The sequence below is a fragment of the Penicillium lagena genome (genome assembly GCF_028827675.1).
Source record: "Penicillium lagena strain IBT 129212 chromosome Unknown utg000003l_segment0_segment0, whole genome shotgun sequence".
Lineage (NCBI taxonomy): Eukaryota > Fungi > Ascomycota > Eurotiomycetes > Eurotiales > Aspergillaceae > Penicillium > Penicillium lagena.
The window spans coordinates 588,540-611,410 of NW_026623224.1; the positions used below are offsets into that span (position 1 = coordinate 588,540).

The 22,871-nt window shown below is 49.9% G+C and overlaps 9 protein-coding genes across 9 annotated transcripts; 2 read left to right on the plus strand and 7 right to left on the minus strand.

The window, feature by feature from the left end:
* Positions 1-324: 324 nt before the first annotated feature.
* Positions 325-2,205, plus strand: N7510_005372 (CorA family magnesium transporter; the record flags this gene model as incomplete). The annotated part of the gene is made up of 3 exons (XM_056977298.1): positions 325-864; positions 923-1,560; positions 1,611-2,205. 3 exons carry the CDS (start codon positions 325-327, stop codon positions 2,203-2,205), a joined length of 1,773 nt encoding a protein of 590 aa, XP_056833330.1.
* Positions 2,206-2,482: 277 nt separating this feature from the next.
* Positions 2,483-4,098, minus strand: N7510_005373 (glycoside hydrolase family 27 protein; the record flags this gene model as incomplete). Its single annotated transcript, XM_056977299.1, has 4 exons — positions 2,483-3,120; positions 3,195-3,564; positions 3,626-3,949; positions 4,006-4,098. The coding sequence occupies 4 exons, from the start codon at positions 4,096-4,098 to the stop codon at positions 2,483-2,485; spliced, it is 1,425 nt and encodes a 474-aa protein (XP_056833331.1).
* Positions 4,099-4,380: 282 nt separating this feature from the next.
* trm44 (tRNA (uracil) methyltransferase) lies at positions 4,381-6,270 on the minus strand (the record flags this gene model as incomplete). Its single annotated transcript, XM_056977300.1, has 1 exon — positions 4,381-6,270. One exon carries the CDS (start codon positions 6,268-6,270, stop codon positions 4,381-4,383), a length of 1,890 nt encoding a protein of 629 aa, XP_056833332.1.
* Positions 6,271-6,607: 337 nt separating this feature from the next.
* N7510_005375 (aldehyde dehydrogenase family protein) lies at positions 6,608-8,095 on the minus strand (the record flags this gene model as incomplete). Its single annotated transcript, XM_056977301.1, has 1 exon — positions 6,608-8,095. One exon carries the CDS (start codon positions 8,093-8,095, stop codon positions 6,608-6,610), a length of 1,488 nt encoding a protein of 495 aa, XP_056833333.1.
* Positions 8,096-11,314: 3,219 nt separating this feature from the next.
* Positions 11,315-13,723, minus strand: N7510_005376 (nonhemolytic phospholipases C family protein; the record flags this gene model as incomplete). The annotated part of the gene is made up of 7 exons (XM_056977302.1): positions 11,315-11,968; positions 12,076-12,278; positions 12,346-12,456; positions 12,545-12,940; positions 13,008-13,396; positions 13,456-13,538; positions 13,604-13,723. The coding sequence occupies 7 exons, from the start codon at positions 13,721-13,723 to the stop codon at positions 11,315-11,317; spliced, it is 1,956 nt and encodes a 651-aa protein (XP_056833334.1).
* Positions 13,724-14,811: 1,088 nt separating this feature from the next.
* N7510_005377 (multicopper oxidase-domain-containing protein) lies at positions 14,812-17,211 on the plus strand (the record flags this gene model as incomplete). The annotated part of the gene is made up of 8 exons (XM_056977303.1): positions 14,812-14,996; positions 15,127-15,260; positions 15,344-15,452; positions 15,523-15,730; positions 15,789-15,940; positions 16,033-16,290; positions 16,362-16,812; positions 16,882-17,211. The coding sequence occupies 8 exons, from the start codon at positions 14,812-14,814 to the stop codon at positions 17,209-17,211; spliced, it is 1,827 nt and encodes a 608-aa protein (XP_056833335.1).
* Positions 17,212-17,518: 307 nt separating this feature from the next.
* Positions 17,519-18,166, minus strand: N7510_005378 (GNAT family N-acetyltransferase; the record flags this gene model as incomplete). The annotated part of the gene is made up of 1 exon (XM_056977304.1): positions 17,519-18,166. One exon carries the CDS (start codon positions 18,164-18,166, stop codon positions 17,519-17,521), a length of 648 nt encoding a protein of 215 aa, XP_056833336.1.
* Positions 18,167-18,331: 165 nt separating this feature from the next.
* On the minus strand, positions 18,332-19,172 carry N7510_005379 (oxidase ustYa family protein; the record flags this gene model as incomplete). The annotated part of the gene is made up of 2 exons (XM_056977305.1): positions 18,332-18,637; positions 18,705-19,172. The coding sequence occupies 2 exons, from the start codon at positions 19,170-19,172 to the stop codon at positions 18,332-18,334; spliced, it is 774 nt and encodes a 257-aa protein (XP_056833337.1).
* Positions 19,173-20,974: 1,802 nt separating this feature from the next.
* N7510_005380 (uncharacterized protein) lies at positions 20,975-21,878 on the minus strand (the record flags this gene model as incomplete). Its single annotated transcript, XM_056977306.1, has 4 exons — positions 20,975-21,199; positions 21,270-21,400; positions 21,473-21,580; positions 21,638-21,878. 4 exons carry the CDS (start codon positions 21,876-21,878, stop codon positions 20,975-20,977), a joined length of 705 nt encoding a protein of 234 aa, XP_056833338.1.
* Between the last annotated feature and the right edge of the window lie 993 nt (positions 21,879-22,871).

Below are 22,871 nucleotides of genomic sequence, written 5' to 3' on the forward strand. Positions count from 1 at the left end.
GATACCTATTGTCTTGTTGTGCAGGCGGTGCTTCGTGATCCAGCGTTTTGCCCAAAAGTTCGGAGACGAAAGGGGGCGTCGGATCGTTTTCCGTATATAGTTTCCAATGGTAGATGTTGGCTGGACTTTTCTTTTTGTATCCTTCAACAGTAGTAAATCCAGTTCAGAATAGTAACGATAAAATGTCCTTTTGTATCTATAGAGTTGTTGACCCGGATCAACAATCCTCCGGCAGAAAAAGCGCTCAGCGGCGACTGAGATCCATCATCGCTTGTTTGGTTCGCCAGATCATATCTGCGGTCCGCCTCAATCCTAGAGACAGCCATGCTGTCTTCGCCGAGACCATCGGTGCCTTCCGCGTCCCTTCTGCGGTTCCTCCGATCGCAGTCTGGTTTCTCGGCCTCGTCAACATGCGCCCGTCCTGCGAAGTCGCGGCTTCGCGGTGATCCAGTGCCTTCGGCGTGGTCATCTCGGAAATCCTCTAGCTGGGCAGGTCTCTCCGCTTCGCAAAGTTACTCTTCGTTGAATTCATTGAATCTACCAGGCTGGCGACCTATTCCTGCCGGTACATTGCCGTTGCGCGCGCCGGGCCAATCTCTGCTCCCCCGACACGCATCCACCAAGACCCGGCCCCTACTGCGAAGACTGTGGGACCTCAGGCGAGGTAAGACTGCTGAGCACAAGAACAGTCGCAGTCCAGGAGCGCCATTTCTCGAGGATGGAACGGATGGGATGTTCAATGTCGGCCGCACTCTCGCGGCGAAGGCTTCGAATGAGATGCGGATTCGATGCACGGAGTTTGATATCAATGGGAACGTGACGCTCATCAATGGAGAGTTTCGGAAGTTGGAACTAATTGCCAAAGTTAGTCTTGGACGGTCGTCGTTTAGAGACTAGATGCTAACGAAATCTTCTTGACCAGTACGGCCTCCTTCCCCGCGATCTCCGCAAAATCGACTCGTCGACTCTGCCACATATCCTGGTCCGACCAAGTGCTATCCTTATCAACCTTCTACATCTCCGGGTATTGATCAAGGCGGACCGGGTCCTCGTTTTCGACGCCTACGGCTCAACAGACTCTTATATGCAGTCCCTGTTCATCTACGACTTGGAAGGAAAACTACGCCAGAAACAACCCCAAGGCGCACAGCCCGGTGCAGCTCTGCCGTACGAGCTCCGTGCACTGGAAGCAGTTTTGGTCAGTGTCACCAGCGGTTTAGAGGAGGAATTCAATGGCGTGAGAGAGCCTGTCGTGCGTGTCCTTCGAGCTCTGGAAGAGGACATTGACCGCGACAAGCTGCGGCAACTGTTAATCTACTCTAAGAAACTGGGCACGTTCGAACAGAAAGCGAGGCTTGTTCGGGACGCCATTGATGACCTGCTCGAGGCGGATGACGATCTGGCATCGATGTACCTGAGCGAACGCGCACACGGGAAAGAACGAAATGAGGACGATCATCAGGAAGTCGAGATGCTGTTGGAATCGTATCACAAGGTGTGCGATGAAATCGTCCAGTCTGGCGGCAACCTGGTGACGGGTATCCGCAACACGGAAGAAGTGTAAGTCAATTCATGCCATCAGACCGGGCAAATTCTAATAATTGCCACAGTGTGAAGGCAATTCTCGACGCCAACCGCAACTCCCTAATGCTGCTTGACCTCAAATTCAGCATTGGGACTCTGGGACTCGCTACCGGAACTTTATTCTCAGCCCTTTATGGCATGAATCTGAAGAACTTCATCGAAGAGTCCGACATCGGCTTCGGCGGTGTCTCTGTCGCCTGCTTCGCCCTCACCGCCATCGTATGCGTTTACGGACTGGCGAAACTGCGCAAGCTCCAGCGTGTGCGAATGTGGGGGGAGTCCGGTTCGGGGGGAGCCTCATTGACTCCCCTCAGCCGCACAAACTGGCGTGCTGACTCGGTCGAGCCGGTTTGGGGCGGTCTTCCGGGCGAAGGACGCTCAGAGCGCATGAGGCGCCTGAGGGAGAATGCTGCGGCCATGGCTGCCTCGCGGAGAGCTTCGGCAACAGCCGCAGCTACGGCGGCTGCCGCTGCAGCGAAGACGCAGGGCCTAGGCACTCAGGACCAGGACCATTCTGAGGGCAGATCATCTCGCAAGAAAACGGACGACGGTGGTCGCGAGCGACATGCGGATCCTAGCCCAGGGCCTGCATCTGCGGTGGAGGGAGGAGTGGCCTCATGATGGAAAGAGAGTGAAGGGCAGATGCGCTGTCTCCTTCAATGATATTTACTCCCACATTCCCCTACTATACCTTTAGATTTTGCGTGGCGTTCAATTTTGGGTCTCCAACGGATATAGAAACGGTGTTGGAGAAGGTTTCTATACAGTTTCGCAGCACAGCATCTCTCCCCTTTACTCCCGGGATTATCATGTATACTACTAAACGACTCTTTCTTCACTACTCTCTTCATAGTCCGATTGTCATGTTGATATACACAGCGTTGCCAACTAGACTTCATCACAGCTCATCGTTTGTTTTCACTTCCCTCAACCGCAACATGGCCACGCCATGCGGTTGCACATGAGCCTTCACCGTGCCCCCGGCCTTCACTGTTCCAACCTTCTCCCCCATCAACGCCTTGGTCGCCGGCAACGGCACCTGCGAGTAAACCTTCTTCGCACCCCCAAGCTTGGCCATATCAATAGGCCTCGACGCATTACTTCCACCCCGAATAATCCCCTCCGCGGTGCCGTTACTCATCCGTCCAGCCCACAGATCATACACATCCCACGCACTCTGCACCTGGCTCGCCGTGCCCTCAGCCCCATCATCCCAGAAGATATCCGTGAGCGTAGCGTTCATGTCTCGCGGCGTGGGACTGCTGTTCAGCAGGACAACCACCTGATCACCGCCGCTCAGCGGACCGCTGTACATCTGGATCTCACCGCCGTTAACGTAGTACCGCCAGATCCGAACAGCGCTCGATGCCTCTGGATCCTGTGAGACGGCGAGCACGGCCGTGTTCTGTAGGATCGAGAGCGTGGCGGAGTCGATCTTACTCATGACGTTTGTCATGAGCAGAGGAGATTTCAGCGCTGCCCATAGACTGAAGTGGGAGATTGCTTCGTCGTCGGTTAGACCGCCGTTTCCGACCTCTATCATTCATACATTAGTTAGCTAATTCTGATTTATTGTGGACGAGTTTAAACCCAGTGGAGCCAATGCCTACCGAGCATGTCGAGATCATTCCATGCGCCGGAGTACGCCTTGGATGGGTAATAAACAGCCTTGTTGAGCACATTCATAACCGAACAGTGATACCCAGGCAACTTGCAGTCGATGCCATCAAGCTCGGAGCAAGGACAATTGACATCCGCGCGGTCCCAGACGTTGATCAGGTCGCCGCTCGTGCGCCACGAATTGGCGATCGTGGTAGCAAAGTTCCACGGCCCGTCGACGCCCCAGTTGCACATCGAGTAGAGAATAGGTCTGCCAGTGGCATTGAGTGCCTTGCCCATGACATTGTAGCGGTCAAAGGAGAGTTTGGGTGTTCCCTCCTCCCCTTCGTTGTAGCAGTTGTCATATTTGAGGTAATCAACCTGCCACAGCATCATGCATTAGAAAGGCCCAAGAAGAAGAGAGTGAGTGAAATCGACATACCCCCCAGCTCGCCCACACCGCAGCATCTTTCTCCTCATATCCCAGCGATCCTGAGTAGCGCGCGCAGGTCATAGTTCCCGCGCTGGAGTAGATGCCGATTTTAAGGCCCATGGCGTGAATCTTATCCGCGACATCGGCGATACCATTTGGGAATTTCTGTGGATCGGGCACAAGGTATCCCGTTGCGTTGCGGCCTGCAGACCAGCAGTCATCTAGTACGACGTATTCGTAGCCTAGATCCTTGAAGCCGAGCGAGACGATGCGTTCAGCTGCTTCAAGGATGACGGTCTCGTTCATGCTGCAGGCGAAGGAGTTCCATGTGTTCTAGGAGGCATTAGTCCAAGCTCTTAATTAGGCCTGTTTGTCAACAAATAACTTACCCAGCCCATCTGCGGCGCAAGCGCCAGTCCATTGTCGAGGGCACTTGCGAGACCGAGGATAGCCCCGGCCGCGAGCAGTGATGAAGTCCGCATTGTCAGGAACAAACCCAATTGTACTCGGTCGATTAAACAGGAATTGAGGTGCTTCGTGTCACTTTATAACCCCCCGTGGGGACGAAGCGGGGTACACGACGCCATTTTGCCGGGCCTTGAATGTTGTTTATCGACGCGGAGGAATGTCGGGTATTCACAGGTTGTCGATCCCCTCCGCTTTATCCGATTTGACTCGCAAATTCCCCGAAAATCGAGCCGAATTAACCCAACACGGTGGCCCACCACAATAATGTCGGCCGGATGCGAATAGGGGGGTTTTTTTCAATAATGCGGTTGGTTCCCCTTTCCTTGTCCCTTATGCAGACCCTTGGCTCGTTCAACCCAGATTCGAGCCGCGGCATCGATACCACTGTCCTTAGCGCATTCCCGCTCAACAACCTCCTTAATCTTCTGTAAGACTGTCTCTTCATCGTGGTTGCTGGCCGCAGCCGTTTTTGAAGACTTCCCAGTCGACTTATTACTCCACTCCTTCGTAACCCGCTGTCGCCCCCCAATCACACCCATATTCCTTGTGCTGGGGATACGCAGCATGGTCTTTTCAACTTCGTACCCAATCTCCTGAGCCACGCGCATGGTTTTTGCAGTAAGCGAGTGGTACTGAGAACTGAGCATTGCAAGATCAGTTTGTTCTTCTTCCTTGGCAGCTCGAAGCGCCTTCAGATCTCCAGAGGAAGGTTGTGGATTCTGCTCGACATACTCTTCCGCCGTATCGCCTTCCCCCGGAAGTGTACCCTCTTTCTTTTTCTCTGAAGTCTTCGGTTTCCTTCCTTGCGGTGGAGGGTAGCGAAACCTGGCCCCAGATAGCGCGTGCGAGCAGCACGGAATAGACAGAAATGGTAGTGGTGATTCAGGACAGGCGTAGGCAGCCAGAAGTGGAGTCCATACGGTGAGTTCGTCGGCATGGTTGGAGATAATAAAGGTGTCTTTGGCGAAATCTCCGCTGTGGATCGTCGCGCCGACGTCTTGATCGGCTACTGCATCTAAAAACGGCTTGGGGATATAGATCGCCTCCTTCAATCGCTCCTGCACCCGGTCCGGAAAGATCTTCCAAGACTTCCGACGACGGGCATCAAATCCCCTGCCCGTATATCCCTCCATAAGCAGCACGTACACAAGCACACCGTTGCCGCAGGCCACGTCCACGAATCCGGGAAAAGAAGAAGAATTGTTATGGGTCTGGTCTCTTTCCATTGTAGGAGCAACGCCATACATGCTCCTCCAAAGTTCGATAAGAAAAGACGTGATAAGCAGGTCCTCGAAGACATGCTTGCTTGGTTCTGTGCGCTCGACCCAGCGCGCACACAAGTCCGACGCGTACATGGTTTTCAGACGTGAGTATGTGTTCTGGACGATATGTCGCGGAATGATATTGTCCCTAATCGGATTATAGTTGCTTCCATCAACGGCCGCGGCAGACCCAGCATGTTTCGCGAGGCGGATATTCGTACTGAGTAGCATGTGTAATGTACGTTCCAAGCGGATTGGTATGTCGTCGCTGAATGGCAAGAAATGAACAGACATTGTTCCCGTTCCTGGGCCACTATTGAGGTCGGACTGAAAGTCATATAGAAAGGCAACAGCTCGGAGCTTTGGGTGATAGAAAGGTATGTCCTCCTCGGATGTAATATGGGGGAGGTACATGACAAGGAAGCGTTTGCGCTGTGAGTTCTCATCGGAAGGGTCCACAGAAGAGGTTGCTGATTCGTAGAAGTGGCAAGTTTGCTCCAATGGTCGGTCAATGTCGGGTTTGCGGGGGATGAGTTTTCGTATGACACTCCTCGTCAAACGAAACCCCCCGATCTTGACTGCCGGCACAGGCACGATCTCTTCTTGTTCCGTTGATTCGGTATTGCATCCTGAAAATGTGAGTGCTTGTTCTTTCTGCTGTGGTGTTTGGAGCAGCCCTTGGCTATCAAAGAGGATATCTGCCCGAAACAGAAAGGAAGAGTTCATGTTTGGGTTGGCGATGAGATAGATTGACATTTGACGCACCCTCTCTGGCGTGAAGGGTAATCCATCCTCCCGGAGATCTCTCGAGGTGAGCCAATTCTCACTGTCTATATCCAGAACCGACGAAGAAGGCTCGATTGTTTCTGTGAGTGGCTTTCCTGACAGCTTGTCGGCATCTCGTACGGCCTTCGGCTTTGTCATGTTGGTTCGTCCGCTCACTGGCCAAGGCGTGGATTGTCAGGAAATTTTGTTGACTTGAGCTGTCCCAAATGAAAGGAGCAGGGTGCAACTGTTGATTTTCTGAGAGAGCAGTGCACCCGACCGGAAATATGGTTTTCTCATCACAATAGCTTCCTTGGTCGGTTCTGTTCGAATTGTTTCTGGTACGCGGGCGGGAATCATTGTGTGTCACATGATTCCCAAGTATACTCTCTCTCCTTTCTGCTTTTTCTCCCTTGATAATCCACGGTCTACTTTAATGAATTTTCTCTCCTCATGGCCGCATGAAGCATATTTAAATTCTTATGTTCTACCTCATCTAGAAGACATCCTTGAGTGCCCTCCAGCTAGGCAGAGGACCCAGTCCCGAAGGCTGCTTGACGACCTTCGGCTGCGCCCACGATCTCAGCGTCTCGATGCAGTGTTCTCGACCGAAGCCTGTGTTTTTAGTTCCTCCAAAGGGTTGTCCCAACACGTTTCTATAGTAGTTGTTGATAAAAACCATACCAACATCCACTTTTCGGGAGACCCGAAGACATGTCTCGTGGTCTTTACTGAAGATAGCGCATGTCAATCCATATTCCGACTCGTTGACGATAGACACTGCCTCTTCTTCCGTATCAAATGGCGTCACAGTCGCCACCGGTCCGAAGATCTCATCCTTGGCCAGAATGTGACCTCGGGGGACATTTGTGATTAGCGTCGGGGGTACAAAGTATCCATTCTTGCAGTTGGGATCGGCTGGAAGCTCTGACTGAGCAGCAATGCAGACTTGTGAGTTGTCTTGAGCAAGTTTAATGTATCCTTCGACACGTTCTTTCTGCGCCCTGGAAACCACCGGCCCGACGTGCGTTGAGGGATCCATGCCATTGCCACACTTCACTTTCCTCACTGCGGCAGCAAGTCGCGAGCAAAACTCATCGTAGACTTTGCGCTGAACAAGAAATCGTGAGGAAGCCGTGCATGCTTCTCCTTTGTTGAAGAATGCACCTTCGAGCGCCGAGGGCACGACTTTGTCGAGATCCACATCGTCAAAGACAACGAAGGCGTTCTTACCTCCGAGCTCAAGCACTACGGGCTTAATGCTCCTGCCTGCTGCCTCTGCCACCTTGGCACCCGCAGGCGAACTCCCTGTAAAGGAGACCATCTTGACAAGAGGATGGTTGATAAGGGCTTGAGGCACGGTAGTGCCCAGACCCGGCACGACCTGCACAACATCTTTGGGCAGGACCTTGGAGATGATATCCACAATACGTATCAATGTCAGAGGTGCCTGCTCTGCGGGCTTTAAGACAAGGGTATTCCCAGCAGCCAGGGCTGGCGCTGTTTTTCCGCCCGTGTGTATCGGCGGCCAGTTGAAGGGAACGATGCCTGCACAAACGCCGAACGGCTCGTAGTATACGGACGAGCAAGTGGGTCCTTGATCATAGTGCTCGCCGGGCAGTTTGTCGACCAGACTGGCGAAGTATTTAAAGACCCCGATAAGGAAATTCACGTCGAATTGGAGCGCGTCGACGTAGGGCTTGCCGTTCTCCAGGCACAGAATCTCGGCAAGTTCCTCCTTGTGAGAGCTCAGAGCGTCGGCACATGCGAAGAGCAGCGCACTGCGCTCCATAGGGCTGCGCCAGCGCCAGTCATTTTCAAAGGCAGCTTGTGCAGCTTGCACTGCTCCGTAGGCACTGGCCTCGTTGCCGGCTTGAACGGTGGTGATGATGTCACCGGTTGCGGGGTTGTAGACTGGATACTGGAGCGATGGGTCAGAAGCAGACCATCGGGTTGTCAAGAGAGTGGGAAACTTCGGGGACATCCTGGATAATGGCGATATGGAATTTGAGACAAAGAGATAACGCGGAACCCTGAGAGAGGGGCATTACGCCTAACTGAGTCGAGTTGCAGATTAGTGGTTGAATTCCAACCACGCCCTAATGCAGGCTCGAGAGCGGTGACATGAAAGGCCCTATGTGATAAAACGCCCACTAGGTACCTGCAGGGTTCGAGCACCGCCACTCCCAGTCCACATCGTGTATACAGCCTGAAAGTAGCAGAAACGATGATTCTTCGATTCCGTATTCGATAGCTGTTTCAAACAAAGATTACAAGGTGTTAGAGTGGCGGATTACAGGACGACACGCACAGCTATAAGGTCCGCTTTTTACTACTATGACGCCAAGATCATCCACAAAAACATTTGAGATGGGGATATGGAAGACAATGTTGCATTATTGTGCCGACCTAGTTCCCTATATTAATTTTTTATGTCATTATAATTATATTATCCAAGAATATACTATTTTTGGTAGAACTCTTACTAGAAGGAAGATACATAAAACCGAAGTACTGATAAGGCGAATGCATAGGAAGGGGACGATTATATAACTCGATGTATGAAAACTACTACTATCCGCAAGTAAGAGATGGCCTACTTGAAGGAAACATAAATCTATAAGACGTGCTTCGGAACTATATTAAACTATAAGGGTCTACAGTGCTATAGGAAAAATTGCCAAGTATAGATATTATATCTCCACGTATATTGCCTTTGCACGAAATGCTATAGATACAGGTCTAGGATTATGAAGTCTCTTCGCGTTTCCCTTGTTGATTCAGGAAGTCTAGAGGATATCGAGAATAGTAGCTAGTTGGGAATATTAGCGTCTAAGCGCCTTCTCTCATGGTTCCAGTGCTCGTTGATGCATCGCTTCCGCCTCTTTATATTTCCCTTGACTCTCAAGAACCAAACCAAGGTTGCTAACACTAGTGAGCGTGTTAGGATGCTCGCGTCCAAGCAGCTTCTCTTGTGTTTCCAACGCCCGTCGATGCATCGCTTCTGCCTCTTCATATTCCCTTGGCTGGAGAGCACATTGCCAAGGTTAGTGACACTGGTCAGCGTGTCGGGTTGCTCGGGTCCAAGTACCTTCTCTCTTGCTGGTGCCGCTGGAATTGAGGGCCTAACAAGCTTTTCCCCACAGCGAGGTTCCTAATACTAGTCCAGGGAAGGTTAGGAGGCCTTCACTGTTGCATTCGCTTCTTGTTTCCCATCGGTACCAACGAGGCTTGGGCTCGTCAATCAGCAACTCGAAGGGTCCAATCTCAGACTGGGTGAAGTGAAGGCGCACCTATCGTAAGGAACGTCGAGTTCCTTATTAGGATGGTGTAGAGGAAAATGCTTGCGGGGACGTCATTACGTGGAAATTCCCCTTGTTGAAATTTACTCTTCGTATCGGTGCACCAATTTGACTCCATAACTCCCATTTATCTGCGCTATAGGGACACTGATGAATCTATTCCGCCTCGCGTGAACTTGCCAGACGAGTCTTCATAGCAATCATCATACTCCCAGAATTGGGAAAACTGGGATAGATTGAAGTCGATGCTTGTTGAACAGGCCGGCAGCCAACCCTGGATCTGCAATAGCTCCAGTGACAGACGTTGTTTTGCAATTGCCTGATGTAGATCTGCAGGGGTCCGATTCTCCTCGTGCCACCCCACCCGTCAGGTCGGTCCTCTGCATGGGGAGGGCGATTTTCGAGCCGAAGACAAGTCAATGCTCGAGGGAACGAGAGCATGATATGCAAGGCCCCGATATCAATGTAAGAATCTTTGACACACAACGTCTTCAAATCAGTTTGTCCTTCAAAGCCTGGGGGGACCTCCGGATCTTTGGAGGCAAGTGTTAAGCCGTTGAGATCAAGTTCCTATAGCGACTGGATTATGAAGACGACGCCAAAGTCCTCTAAGAACCAGTCTTCGTCGGTTTCCATCCAGAGATCCATGTTTACTTCCGCCGCACCCTTATTATTACCAAGCCACACAAGATTCTAAATAGCGCGTAGGGAGCTTACAGCAACGGAGGTTCTGTAAGACACGAACTTGAGGAGATGTCTGGATACCTGCCCGCCGGAGCAATTCAAGAAATCCATCGGACGGGATCTCGTCATGAAACCATGAGATATAGGGTCCACATATGCGAATTTCCTGCAGGAAAGGCATTCTTTCAAGGAATGGAGTGACCTCAAATGGGCATAAGCAATCAGACCGCGGGCCATATATCCCATCGACGTCCAGCTCGCGCACCAGATGGCTATACTTCTTGATAAGTTTATGGAATCGCTCAGATGCTCTGAGACTGCAGACAGAGATATAGATATCTCTGAAAAGCCACCGGGTTGCAAAGCTATTAAGAGCCCGGCATGTCAGGCGGAGTGATTTGAGATTATTGCGGCCTTCAACTCGGCCTATGATGCTATCGATCATTTCTGAGGGCAGCCGGCCGAGAATTGAGGAATTCATGCTTCCCCGGGTTCGAAGAGTACCCGGGCCCCCTTCGAATCCGGGGATATGAGCTGGTTGATTTCTCGCTGCGCCAAAAAATAAATAAATAGGCGTAATTGGCAGAGCTTATTGACTGCGCAATTCCAAAGACGCCTTATGTACTGGGAGAAATAGCTACTCATGCACCGTACGGAAAGGACCAAGGATAAAATGGGCTCAATTGTGTAACCGGCCCCTTTCATAAATGCGAGGGCCCGTAATAAATTGTAATTTATGAAAGGGGCCGGTTAGACCAACTCAATATTGTCAACATTAAAGGAAGCAGATCACTCGTGCACAGAGCTACGGTGATTATGTCTGCAGCTGCAATAAGTTACAAAGTTAGCAAGTACCTTTACTTACCAATTAGACACAATTAGCAGCTCGTTAATAAGGGGAATATATTATACTAGTTTGAGTGAGGCACATTTCGGCACGGCATGAACGTCCCTGTAATTGCATCTGTTTCCATGATGGAGCAGACCATTCTTAGAATCGAGTATCACGCCCCTGGGAGCCCCCACAATAGCATCTGGAATTATTAAACTCCTGTGGACTCCTACTCAGCGTTTGACTCAGGTCCAGAGTCAAGGTAAACCAGGCAGACAGACCAAATGTTCTATTCGGTAACCTGGTAGCAGCCATACAGCAGTTTATATTCATGTTACTTGCCGAGCGAGTATATTCACTCAGAACACTGTCTCCAACGTTGCCACTAGTGATAAGAAACACTGAATATCTTGAACTTCCCAGCTTCAGCACCCTCCCAGGCGATGGACAAACCATGACCGTGTCCGAAACTGAGGAAGCTCTTGCCCTTCTCGCTCTTGCCCGTCTCGCTACGGCTCAGGCTGTAGGTGGCCCCGTTTGGCGTATAGGAAATTGTGTATGCCTGTGCATCCTTCATGTCAGAAGTGAGAGAACCCAAGCTGGTGATATAGGTCATGTCTAGTGCAGACTGGATGTAGAAGGTATCCATGGACAGAGGGTCGTTGACGGAGTGCAAAATCCAACGCTGGCGAATGTTTTCATGTGCGGCAGTTGCAGGTGACACACCAACAAACTTGCCGTCGACGTTTGTCAGGGCTAGTTTGAGCGATTCGAAGACCAAGAAGCGGCCTTCAGATAGCTGACCACGGACTTGCTTAAAGCCCTCCTCGACAAGGAGGCTGAGGTCCTGGTGTGAATTTTCTGGGCCCCATGGGACAGGCGCTTGAGGATCAGAGTATTCAGACAAACACATAGCAGGCTGAGCCCAAGGTCCGGTAAGTGAGCCGAGTAGTGCTATCTCACCGGTGTAGTCACTTGGGTTATTCGGCTCAGTTGGGGGATGTTCGGCTGGGGTAATGTAGGGTTTGGAGTAGTCGGGCTATTAATTCATTAGCATATGTGCTTAGTATCCACGACGACAATAATCGCCTAATAATTGCCTAGTTGCTCAGTGAGACAGAGATCATAGGAAGTCATTGTTCTTACGTTGTCAAAGTCGAAGGCGTTCACCAAGTTGGACATGTGGTCGCGACGCCACTGGGTCATCTCCTTGCTGTAGACGCCCTTATAACCTTGCGCGGCGGCCCATTGCTCCACGAATAGAATGTCGGAGTTGTGATCGGAGGTTTCGGTGAATACATTGCCGCCCCGGGTGTACGGCGAGATGATATACCGTGGAACACGGGGACCTAAACCGTCATCAGCCAGCTGGTTTGCACGAGCAAACTAATGCTGAACAGCATGGGTTTTACATACCTGGGCCAAGGGGTACGTAACCAAATTCTTGGTACGGATCTTGCAGCCATTCACCTGGAGTTCCCTCAGGGGCAACGATGGGTGGCACATGGTCGTACCAGCCTCCCTGCTCTATAAGGACATCAGTACCTGTGCGATCTAGTTATCTAGGTAGACTAAAGTCTGTGACCTGGCTACGTAGAGAGTGCGATGGCCTTACCATCGTAGCTGATAATCAGAGCGGTCTCTTCGTATTTAGGGCTGTTGACCACGGCCTCCACAACCTTTTGTTGGAGCCATGCACCATCCGCAGGCCTATTGGGCGGGTGCTCAGATAACTCCTGTGCTCCAATAATCCAGCTGACTTGCGGTAGGGTGCCATTGCCAGCTGCCTCGTAGAAAGCTTCCAAGCCGAGATACGAGTTACCCTTTTCCCTTAGGGCGGATCCGTTGGGCGCATTCTGATACTGAGCAAAGTACGCAAGTGGGTTATCCTCGAAGTTGTCGAGGTCTTGGTACACCTGCCACGATACTCCAGCCTCTTGGAGATACTCTGGAAACGTTTTCCAGGTGAAGGGAAAGCAGTTGGCCTTTATCGGTGTTTCAATATCACATCCTATTCACTGAGATTAGTCGCCAGCGTTTGATGATTTCCCTTCCCCATCTCCAGAGGGCAGACTTACCCGGTGAGGCAGTGTTGTCTAGCATTGCACCGCCGTCGCCATGGGGATTCGACGGTGATCCAGGTACGTTGACCGACGCGCTCAACCAGATACAACGGTTTGGATCAGTCGGTCCCAGGATACTCTGGTGATTCATGTCCAGCACGGTGAAACCCTCAACGATATCAAAATGGGTGGGTATTTCCTTGCGGGTAAAGTAAGCCATGCTGAAGCCGGTATCAGCAGTTGTCCAGTTGTTGTAACTGCCATCGGCGTAAGCCGCATGCATGGAAATCCAGTCATTGCCACCAGCACCCATGCACTGGGTCGCGTTGATATATTCTCCCCCAAGGTAGTTAATATAATAGGGACTCAGCCATTGGCTCCCGTTCTGGGGTGGGTTGATGGCCCTGATAAGAATGACAACATTAGCTGTTCCATAGTACGTATTCTGTCAGAGTATACTTACTGTTGAAAAGTAGAGAGGCCCGCTGAGTCTACCGGCACATTGGGGTCAGCAAAACCGCGGACACCAGCCATCGTCCCATAGTACTAAATGTAGAGGTGTTTGCATTAACAAAACATTTGTGGGTGAGATAAGCAAAACAGGTGCTCACATGGTCAAATGCTCTGTTTTCTTGCATGAAAAGGACGACGTGCTTGACATCTTTGAGCGACGCGGCCGACACTGCGGTGGCAGCAGCCACAGCTACTCCATAGTAGTGGTTGACACGCATCTTTCAAGCTCTTTTAGGCTGTCCTGAATCTTGTTGTCAATTGGGGCAAACGGTAGAAGGGCTGCTGCTAGTCTTGATATACACAGCACCGCGGCCTGTAATCCTTACCCGAGATCCAGGGCACGGGTGCCATGTGGTAACTTGATTTGCTAGAAACTAGCCCAGGATATTGGACGCATGTCTTGCAGGAGGTCCACCGACAATCTTTCCTTAAGTGAGTTCGACTAGTCGCAATATCTTCTCAGCCATGGGCCCGGAGTTGCTCCGGGAGAACCCGCCCGTTGATTAACAAATTTTACCATCTTAACATCTTATTCCTAGAGCTTTTGACGAAATCGGCATTATGTTTTCATATCGTACCGGCAATCGGCATCGACAAATTTGTAAACCAACAATATCGTCACCAGCTCTACTAATTCCCTCCATTACGTGCATTCAATTAATTACTAGCCTTTTTTATTTTTTTTTTCAAGTTGAATGCCTTCATCGAAGTTTTCCAACGAACTAAATAAGTGTTTATAAATCTTGTACAATAGTCATTCTGATGTCTGCGGGTGGTCGCTAGTAATGGCTATCTGCTCATATTAATTAATCCGACAACCCTAGTGGAGAACGGGTCTTTAGGGCCGCAGCCGCGATACCAGTCATTTGACCACATGGGCTTCAGCAAATTCGCCGACAGAGCCAGCTAACCACCACTAGCTCCTCTGCAACTACTACAGTAGTATCTCGGGGCTATCCTTCGCCTAATCATATTATTTAGTCTGGAGCTGGCCCAATAATTTTTCCTACCGTGTGTCGAGACTTTAAACTCTAAGTACTCGGAAGTCGGCTCTCTCCGAGACCGGCCACGCGGGGAGGAATAATAGGTGAGGTTGCTTATGACAATGTTGAAACTGACGACGATGCTGGATAGACGTTGCCAGCCCAGGCGACTGTTTTTCCTTGCAAGCTGCGCCGTGCTACTTCTTACTACCTCAAGCTTCTACGTTTATTACAGTCATTATGCCTCTGGTTATTATGCCTCTGCTGCTGCTGTCGGGAGCGTGTCGCCAGAATTTGATTCTTTGCTTGACTCCTCCGGTCGTATGAACATCATTCATACAGGCGACCAAAACACGTCGCATTCAACAACTCCTGGTGTGGAGAATGATCTGAATGATTTATACGTACTTCACCCGGAACGACACATATTTCGTGATCCCATCACCATTGGCATGACATGGAATGTCACGATGGACCAGCGAGCTCCGGACGGGGTTATGAGACCGGTGTATCTAATCAATGGTGAGGTGTCGCAACACAGTATAGTTCAACATGGAATTTTTATCCGTCCAACCTCTTTCTCTTTTCATCCGCTTCGTTCCATGCCATTGTTCTACCGACATCATATCGCTTACTAGCACGCCAGGACAATTTCCGGGTCCTACAATTGAGGCGCGGTCAGGTGATGAACTCGTCATCGACGTCTACAATTCTGTTCAAAATTCCGAGGAAGAAGGGATTTCTATCCATTGGCATGGTTTGTCTATGAAGGGTAAGCCGGTACCCCGGTGGGCTGCCTCTATTGGATCATGATTCCCAGCAAAGCTAACTGGGTAATGTCATGGCCATGTAAAGGGGCCAACGAGATGGACGGGGTTGTCGGATTGAGTCAGTGTGCAATTGGCTCATCCGAGAGTTACACATATCGATTTCGCATCGATGACATGCAATTCGGCACATTCTGGTATCTAGTTTTCTCTTTCCCGGCCCATGTCCCCTCAACATTAGACAGTTAGCAACTAATACACGCAAAGGTATCATGCCCATTCCGGTTTACAGCGGGCCGATGGGTTGTTTGGTGGGCTCGTGGTCCATCAGCCAGCCAATAATGCCAGTCTGGTGTCAGACATCTCAGTCTACAAGCAACAACCGGAATACCTCCTCCTTGTCGGTGACTGGTATCACCGGCCGGCAAATGCCGTTTTTGATTGGTTTCAGGATCCAAACCACTTTGGCTATGAGGTACAAAAGGCCATGGGTAACCTTTCATCATGCTTCGACATGCTAATGTCGTCCATAGCCTGCACCTGATTCTCTTCTCATCAATGGGAAAGGCTACTTCAACTGCTCGATGGCTCTCAGGGGGCGGCCACTGGATTGCAGTCCAGTTGCGAAACCAGTGGTATCCTTTACGGAGAGTAGTCGGATTAAACTAAGAGTTATCAACACTGGGTTAGTTGTCCGTTTGGTCCCCGGCACTGTGATTGCTTAGTCTTGTGCTGTGTCTCACCGACATGCTTGGCCTAACTAACTTATATATTTAGAGCTTCGGCTGGCTTCTCAATTTCACTTTCACAGGCGCGTATGACAGTCATTGCTGTTGACGGTGGAAACCCAGTCGCACCAAATACCCCTAGCGCGACTTCGATTGGTTTGCTATATCCTGGAGAACGGATAGACGTCCTCGTTGAACACGCACCTACAGAATTACCAAGCTCAGTAGCAGTACCCGGAGCAAGCAATTCTGACATGAAACAAGGATATGAAGTAGGATCGAAGCTGACAATTGCTCTGGACCTAGAGTAAGTTCATACGTTGCAGTTGTAGTATGTGATCAGATGGCGAAAAGCATATTGACTCAACGCAAAACCAGGAACTTCAAATTAACAAACTTCGCTCTTACACGAAGACAAGTTTTCCCTGTGGTGTGGAGTGGTGACAGTGGTGAGGATGTCAGGAAAGACGATCACAGAGACGACGGCCATGAGCCGGCTGCCTATTTCAACTTGGCAGAAGTATCAGGCAGTCCGGTCATAGACATTGTGAAGGAACCTGTTGAGACCTCCGTTTTGTATACGAAGATGTCAATTCGGTCAGACACGGGCCTAAGACCGATAGGTTCCGTGAATCACACCACCTGGAGAGTCGCCGACCCGAAAGCCCGGCCACTTCTTGCCCTGGATCGAGGCCAATGGGAACGTGTAATAAATCAGCCCAGCCGAATGTGGTCGCTAAACGTTCCATGGTATCACGAGTCCGGAGAGGGGAGGTGGATGGAGCTCGTGCTAAATAATATCGACGACAAAGGACACGCTTTCCACCTTGTGAGTTCACTCTCATAAAATACCTGTGGCTCTCTAAGCACACTTTCAAAAACACTTGCATCTAACTAGGCCGCGTACCTGCACCAGCACGGTTATGAATTTTATGTCATGTCAACAAAGCAATCTGAGCCGGGCTACCCTGGAACATATAATCCTTTTGATCCGGCAACAGCTCCGCCACCTGGTTCGATAAATACTTTCAACCCTCTTCGGAAAGACACTGTTTACGTTCCGCGCAATGGTCATGTCGTGCTTCGCTTCCCTTTGGCAAATGACGGGCTATGGCTCCTCCATTGCCACGTTATATGGCACCTGGGGTCTGGCATGGGCATCGTAATCCAAGTCGGCGATATTGCAGAAGACACGAAGCGGGGAGCCGCAGCACTTTGTTCGAGATGAGTTATTTCTCTCGAAAATGTAATATTATCTAATATTTTATATCCGGTGAGAAGTTACTGTATAGAACCAAAAAGAGCCTTTGGCAATTTTAGACTAGCCGTATATTTTGTTGACAGTTTCTTCAACCCAGCGAAGAATCGCTCGGCGAACGCCAGAACAGTTCTACCGTTGGCCCTTTGTTTTTGCTTATGTATAGGTTTCATGCCAGGAAAGCCATGAATTATACCATATATGGCCGTTTTACCCCTTTTCACTGCCGTACCTGTGGATGTATCCTTGTGCTTGCTCACTCATTCAATTTCTGTATCTATAGAGTCTTGTCCAACATCCACTTCCCACCAGCCATCATTTGCTGCCTTGCTTTCTCCCACTCAGATCTCCCGAACCGATACACCCACTCCTGCTGCGGATTTGCTTCTCCACCAACCTCTCGCAGCCGTTCCACCGGCCCTAGCCCAATCGACCGCATCAACCCTCGCCACGGCTCATTATCCACGCTCGTGTCCATCGTGATCTGCCCACATCCAAGCGTATATAATCCATACTCCACCGTCGCGCAGACCGCCTCCCGCGCATACCCCGTCCCCCAATATTCATGATCAATCATCACTCCTGTGTCTGCAACGACTTGCGCAGTAGGAGAATCACTCTCGGCTTCGAAACAGTTAAAGCCCCCGAACCCGATCAAATTCCCAGCACCATCAGATGAGGTCGGATTATCTAGAAGTATAATCACCATGAAGGCATTTTTGCCTTCCTGGGCACTGGCCGTCCAGGTGCGGATTCTGTCCTCGAAGACCGCGGCTGATAGGTTGGGCTCGACAGGCGTGTAGGGGTTGTTTTTTGGATCGCCGCGGAGAGAGGCGATTGCTTGGGCATCCGATGGGACGGCACTACGAATGAGCAGCCGTGGGGTGGCAATTGAGTGGTAGGCGCGGTGGGTTGGACGGGTCATTGTGCTGTGTTGCGTGGGCGGAAGATAAGTGAATCTGTGGTTTCTTAAGAGATGGGAGGGGTTTGTCTACTGTTGCGGGGTGCGTTCTAGCGCCACCTTTTACGAATGAAACAAAGAGATAAGCTCGCCCGGGTTGAATTTGTCCCTGTTACCCCCTCACGACTGTTATATCGAATTTTGCCAGGTAGCGTTATAGGCCCTTTCCTGGTTGATCTGAAAGGCCCGCAGAGCTTCAAAGTTAATGCATTCATGCTCTACTCCCCACCCTGTCACAGTGGAGGCCAGATGGCCGTTTTTACTCGGATCTTCGAGGGGCGAAGAGCCTTCAATAGCAAATGCAGAGCCACAGGAGATCGCCTGTCGGAGGTACTCGAAACAGTGATCCATATGAACATCCCAGGCCTCTTCGCTATAATCTCCAAGAGGAGGGGAGCCGGTCTTCACCTGGTGATAATGAAAGCGCACGATGTTCTGAGACGTGGGCTCAGTCTTAGCGAGGGAGAATATTGCGAATTTAGAAGCTTATACAATCACTCACCAAGCAGTGCAACTGATGGAACAGGGAAACCACGTAGAACTGCGGTGGCCCCCCATTGACCTTGCCCGGATGATCGAACGGGGGGTGAATCCCTTTCGGCAGCCCATATTCCTCGGCATCTGGCACGTATAGTGCATCGTGGCCGGCAACCAGATGATCCCAGTGATGGTGTGTCTCGTTGGAGGGACCTACATACCGCTCATCCGGGAAAAATGTCTTTTGGACACGTTGAAAGACTTCTGGTGGCAGAGGCGTTTGACCAAGCGTGTCACATATCCTGACCTCCATGGGAGTTCGAAAGAGAGGAATCAGCCAGCCCAGTGCGATCAATGCGAGGATGCTATGCCATAACCAGTTCTTGATTCTTGCGGCTCTTTTGGGGGTCTCGGGGAACAAGAGATGACCATTTTCAGACTCGTCTGCGTCATTGATGGAGCTTTCAATGTCATATGGGCCTTTACCAGCCATATTGAATATTCAGCAAGCACCTGGTAGTGCACAGGGCTTTCAGAGAGGCAAGAAACTTGGAGCGTTTTGGTACAAGAACCTGAATCGGGCATACAAAGCAAACCCTGGAGACGAGCAAAACCTCGGCCCACGAGATAATCCTTCCCTTTTTTGAGGCCGTGTTGGCCTTTGGGAATTTACTTGGGTGATACAGGGTTTTGCTTGTCCATCTGCAGTCATTTTCATCGCGGGATAGACATGTATCTAGCCGGATTGTTTGAACGGCATAGGCCTCGCTTCGCTACGAAGACTATCACTCCGTATCTGCAAAGTTGTGGATACAGAGCTCGGGATGTCAACGTTCCATTGCAGAAAGGCCTATTAGAGCTTAGCAGAGCTAATCTGTCCTTAGCCTGGAAGATGCGGGGGTCCTGCACCCATATCTTGCACAGTAACTTTACCGATAACCTGTCATTACAATGCCGTATAGTATCAACACGTATGGTCGTATAGATGTAAAGAGGTATACAGGTATCAAAGGCGCAAGACCGAAGCCTGTATCTTGTTCCATGGGAGGGGAAGACAAGGCTAGAGTCGATGGAAGTGGTCTTAGGGATCCTAAATTGCTTGATCAGAATTTCGATCGGAGAACCCCTCGAGGCCCGCGAGGACATCCTGCCACCCATCTTCCCGTCGAAACCAATTGCGATCACGCCAGAACAAGAGCAGAAAGACATCATGCAATCCTTCTCCTGGTTGACCAAAAGAGAAAACTCCGAAGCTTATCGTCCTATTCGAAGTGATGAGGAGGAGAGCGAAGGACTTCCAGTCGTGACCAAGTCCCACGACCGTGCTCGAATGCAATCAAGCACGAAGAGAACACTCATCTACCTGTTTATCTTTCTCGCAGGGTTCGCAGGAGGATTGATCAGCCATTTCGCTATAGATTTTGGTCGATGTTCAACTAGGTCCCACCTCTCAGATCTATCGCCAATTCCACGCAATGTGTTTTCGCCGCGAATTCCAACCGTCATGCGACCGGATGAGCGCTACGTGGGCTGGTCTCATTTTACTAATCAAAATTGGGCATACCTAGTCAAGGGTATATTTTCTTTAGCTCTGGACAGACCGATAATATGCTAACACTCACCTTTGCCGGTTTCTAAGGATCTGAAAGCGTATGGATTGCGAACAATGAGCAGCAACACGATCTTGGACGGGGTTTTGCCAACCCCTTTGGAAATTCCTCAGTGGCTTTTCAAAATCAGCAGTTCTATCATATCAGCAACTTGCATCAACTTCATTGCCTTGTACGAAATCCTCTATGCTGTCAAGTTTGCCATGGCCGGTAATGCTGATCCCTATAAAACTACCACTACTAGAATATCGTACGAATTGGATACTACAACAGTGTTCATAATATCACGCAAGCAACGATGGATGATGATGAAAACGCTGCTTATCATGTTGAACATTGCGTTGAATACTTGCGTTCAAGCATTATGTGCGGCGGCGTATTGGAAATCGAGCCCCAGGGTCCACCTGGAACACCGCAATCAGAAGTTGCAGATAGATGGGGAAACCCGTTGGGCTGGGGTATAACCAAACAATGTGTCAATTGGGATAATTTGATGTCGTGGCAAAAGAAGCAACTCAATTCATGGAAGGTAGCTATGGGATAAAGCTGTGAGCACAGGCAAGGTGAATTTGCCTTAGGTGTTAAATGATTGTGTATAAGAAGACTTCAAACTGGTGCGCTATTTGGGGGTGTTGATATAAAAGTTTATATCCACAGCCACACCCTATATTCATACGAACGTCCTCTACCCTGCGTGGTCGGTCATCCATTCCCTCAACGCCATGAAATCTTTGCACCGATGCGATTGTCCATCGATAAAGTGATCAGGGTCCTTAGCAGCTAGTAAAGTTGTGTCGATGTTACATTGCATCGTTTGACGCATTTGATCGAGACAATGAACCAAGTGATTCCACGGTGCCGTTTGATTTTCACCAAGATGGAAATGAAATAGAGCGCCGCGGAGGACGGTCTTGAAGAAGATCCATATCAGATGGCCGTTTTGACAAGTATGTAAATCCACTTCAAAGACTCAGACTCACCAGACAGTGTAGGCTATGGTATCCGCTCATTATGTATACTCCGTTACCAGGTCGAATGGGATCTGGTGCCGTCTCCGCCAGCCCATGAGAATGTGCTTCGTCAGTTTCCAAAGACAGAACGCCATTTCCCACTGTAGAACAATCATTGTTAACTTATGTAGATGTTACATGAGAGAGTAAAGAAGAGACTGCGGGTAACGAACAGGGGAAAAGGTCCTTCCACAGCTGGTCTGCGTGTGCTTTACCCTCATCTTCAGCACTGTATTCTGTCAACTGGTAGAACGGATTGTCGATGAACCGCACTGGAGGATCTGTCCCATACTAGTCAGAAGTAATATAGTGTTAAAACGTTCTTTTCGGCAACCTACAGGACTGTGTCAAGTCCTTTTCGCATTGTAGGGTCTTCCATCTTCCTTTCCAGAGCCAAAAAGCATTGTTGGCCAACAGCACCAGGAAGAATAACAGAAAGAGCAATAATCTTTTGGTCCTTTGTGTCCGGGGACTAGTAGGATAGCTAGCAGTCCACTCCTCTTCGTCTCCCTCCTTTGGGGCTTCCAGGGTGTCGGAAAGAAGAGGTACATCCATTGCGTCCTCTAACGGGGAAGGCATACTGCATCAAAAAGTTGAGTTAGAGCCTGAGCGCCGTCTCTTTTGCATGTCCTTGTGAGCAATACTATAATGGTACACCAGATGAACAAGGGACGAGAAAGCTCAGGAAAGACTCTTTTTGCCACTAAGCAACATGAGAAAGGAGATTTGCGCGAGAGACTTTGAAAGGCCTCGAGCGCCTATGATTTACCAGACAGAGCAAGACCATCGCAAGAATGGACAACAGCAAGACAGGAAGACTCCCAGCAACCCTCGTATTACTGTGTTTCGGCAATGGTAAACGACAGATCGGTTATACCAGAGACACCGGAGATGCCAAGCCTCGCTTAAATTTGGATCTTTGAGATCCTCCAAAAGAAAGAGATTTATTTATTTTTCCTCTTCTTGACCTCAGGGTATTACATATTTGCTTTACCTGTTGAGGCATTTTCTCAGTCGATCGGGGACATACTACGCAATTACCGGGATCAGACCCATGCGAGAATGGTAGTTAGTAGGTCCATTTATTAAAACACTATATCTAGACCCTATATCTTTGAGAACAAGCCTCGCTTAGGCATGTAAGACGCCCATTTTTACAAGCGTTGTTCTAAGAATCCTGGCAGAAGCGAGAGGGGAAACAGGGAAAATCCAGAGAGATAGCAGGTCATGGGAGTAGTGATAAACGAATCAGGCAGTTGGCTGTGCATGTAGAGAAGACTAGCACGAGGTCTCATTCAGCGTGACCATGTTTAACAGTTCAGCCATAGATATGGATAGGAGGATTCTATTTCCAACCATACAGACTGGATGGTCCAGTATCCGAAGATAAGGTCTTTCTCCTCTAAGACGTAAAGGGCAAAGAAGCCAGATACTAGGTACATACAGGTAAAACATGCATTACGGTTCCTTCTTTCCATGCGTTAGGGGTGACAGTGCATATTACAAATATACTCTTTACAGTGTTTTTTGGAGCATGTTGTGATCTCTGAGATGACGAGATAATATTTAAGT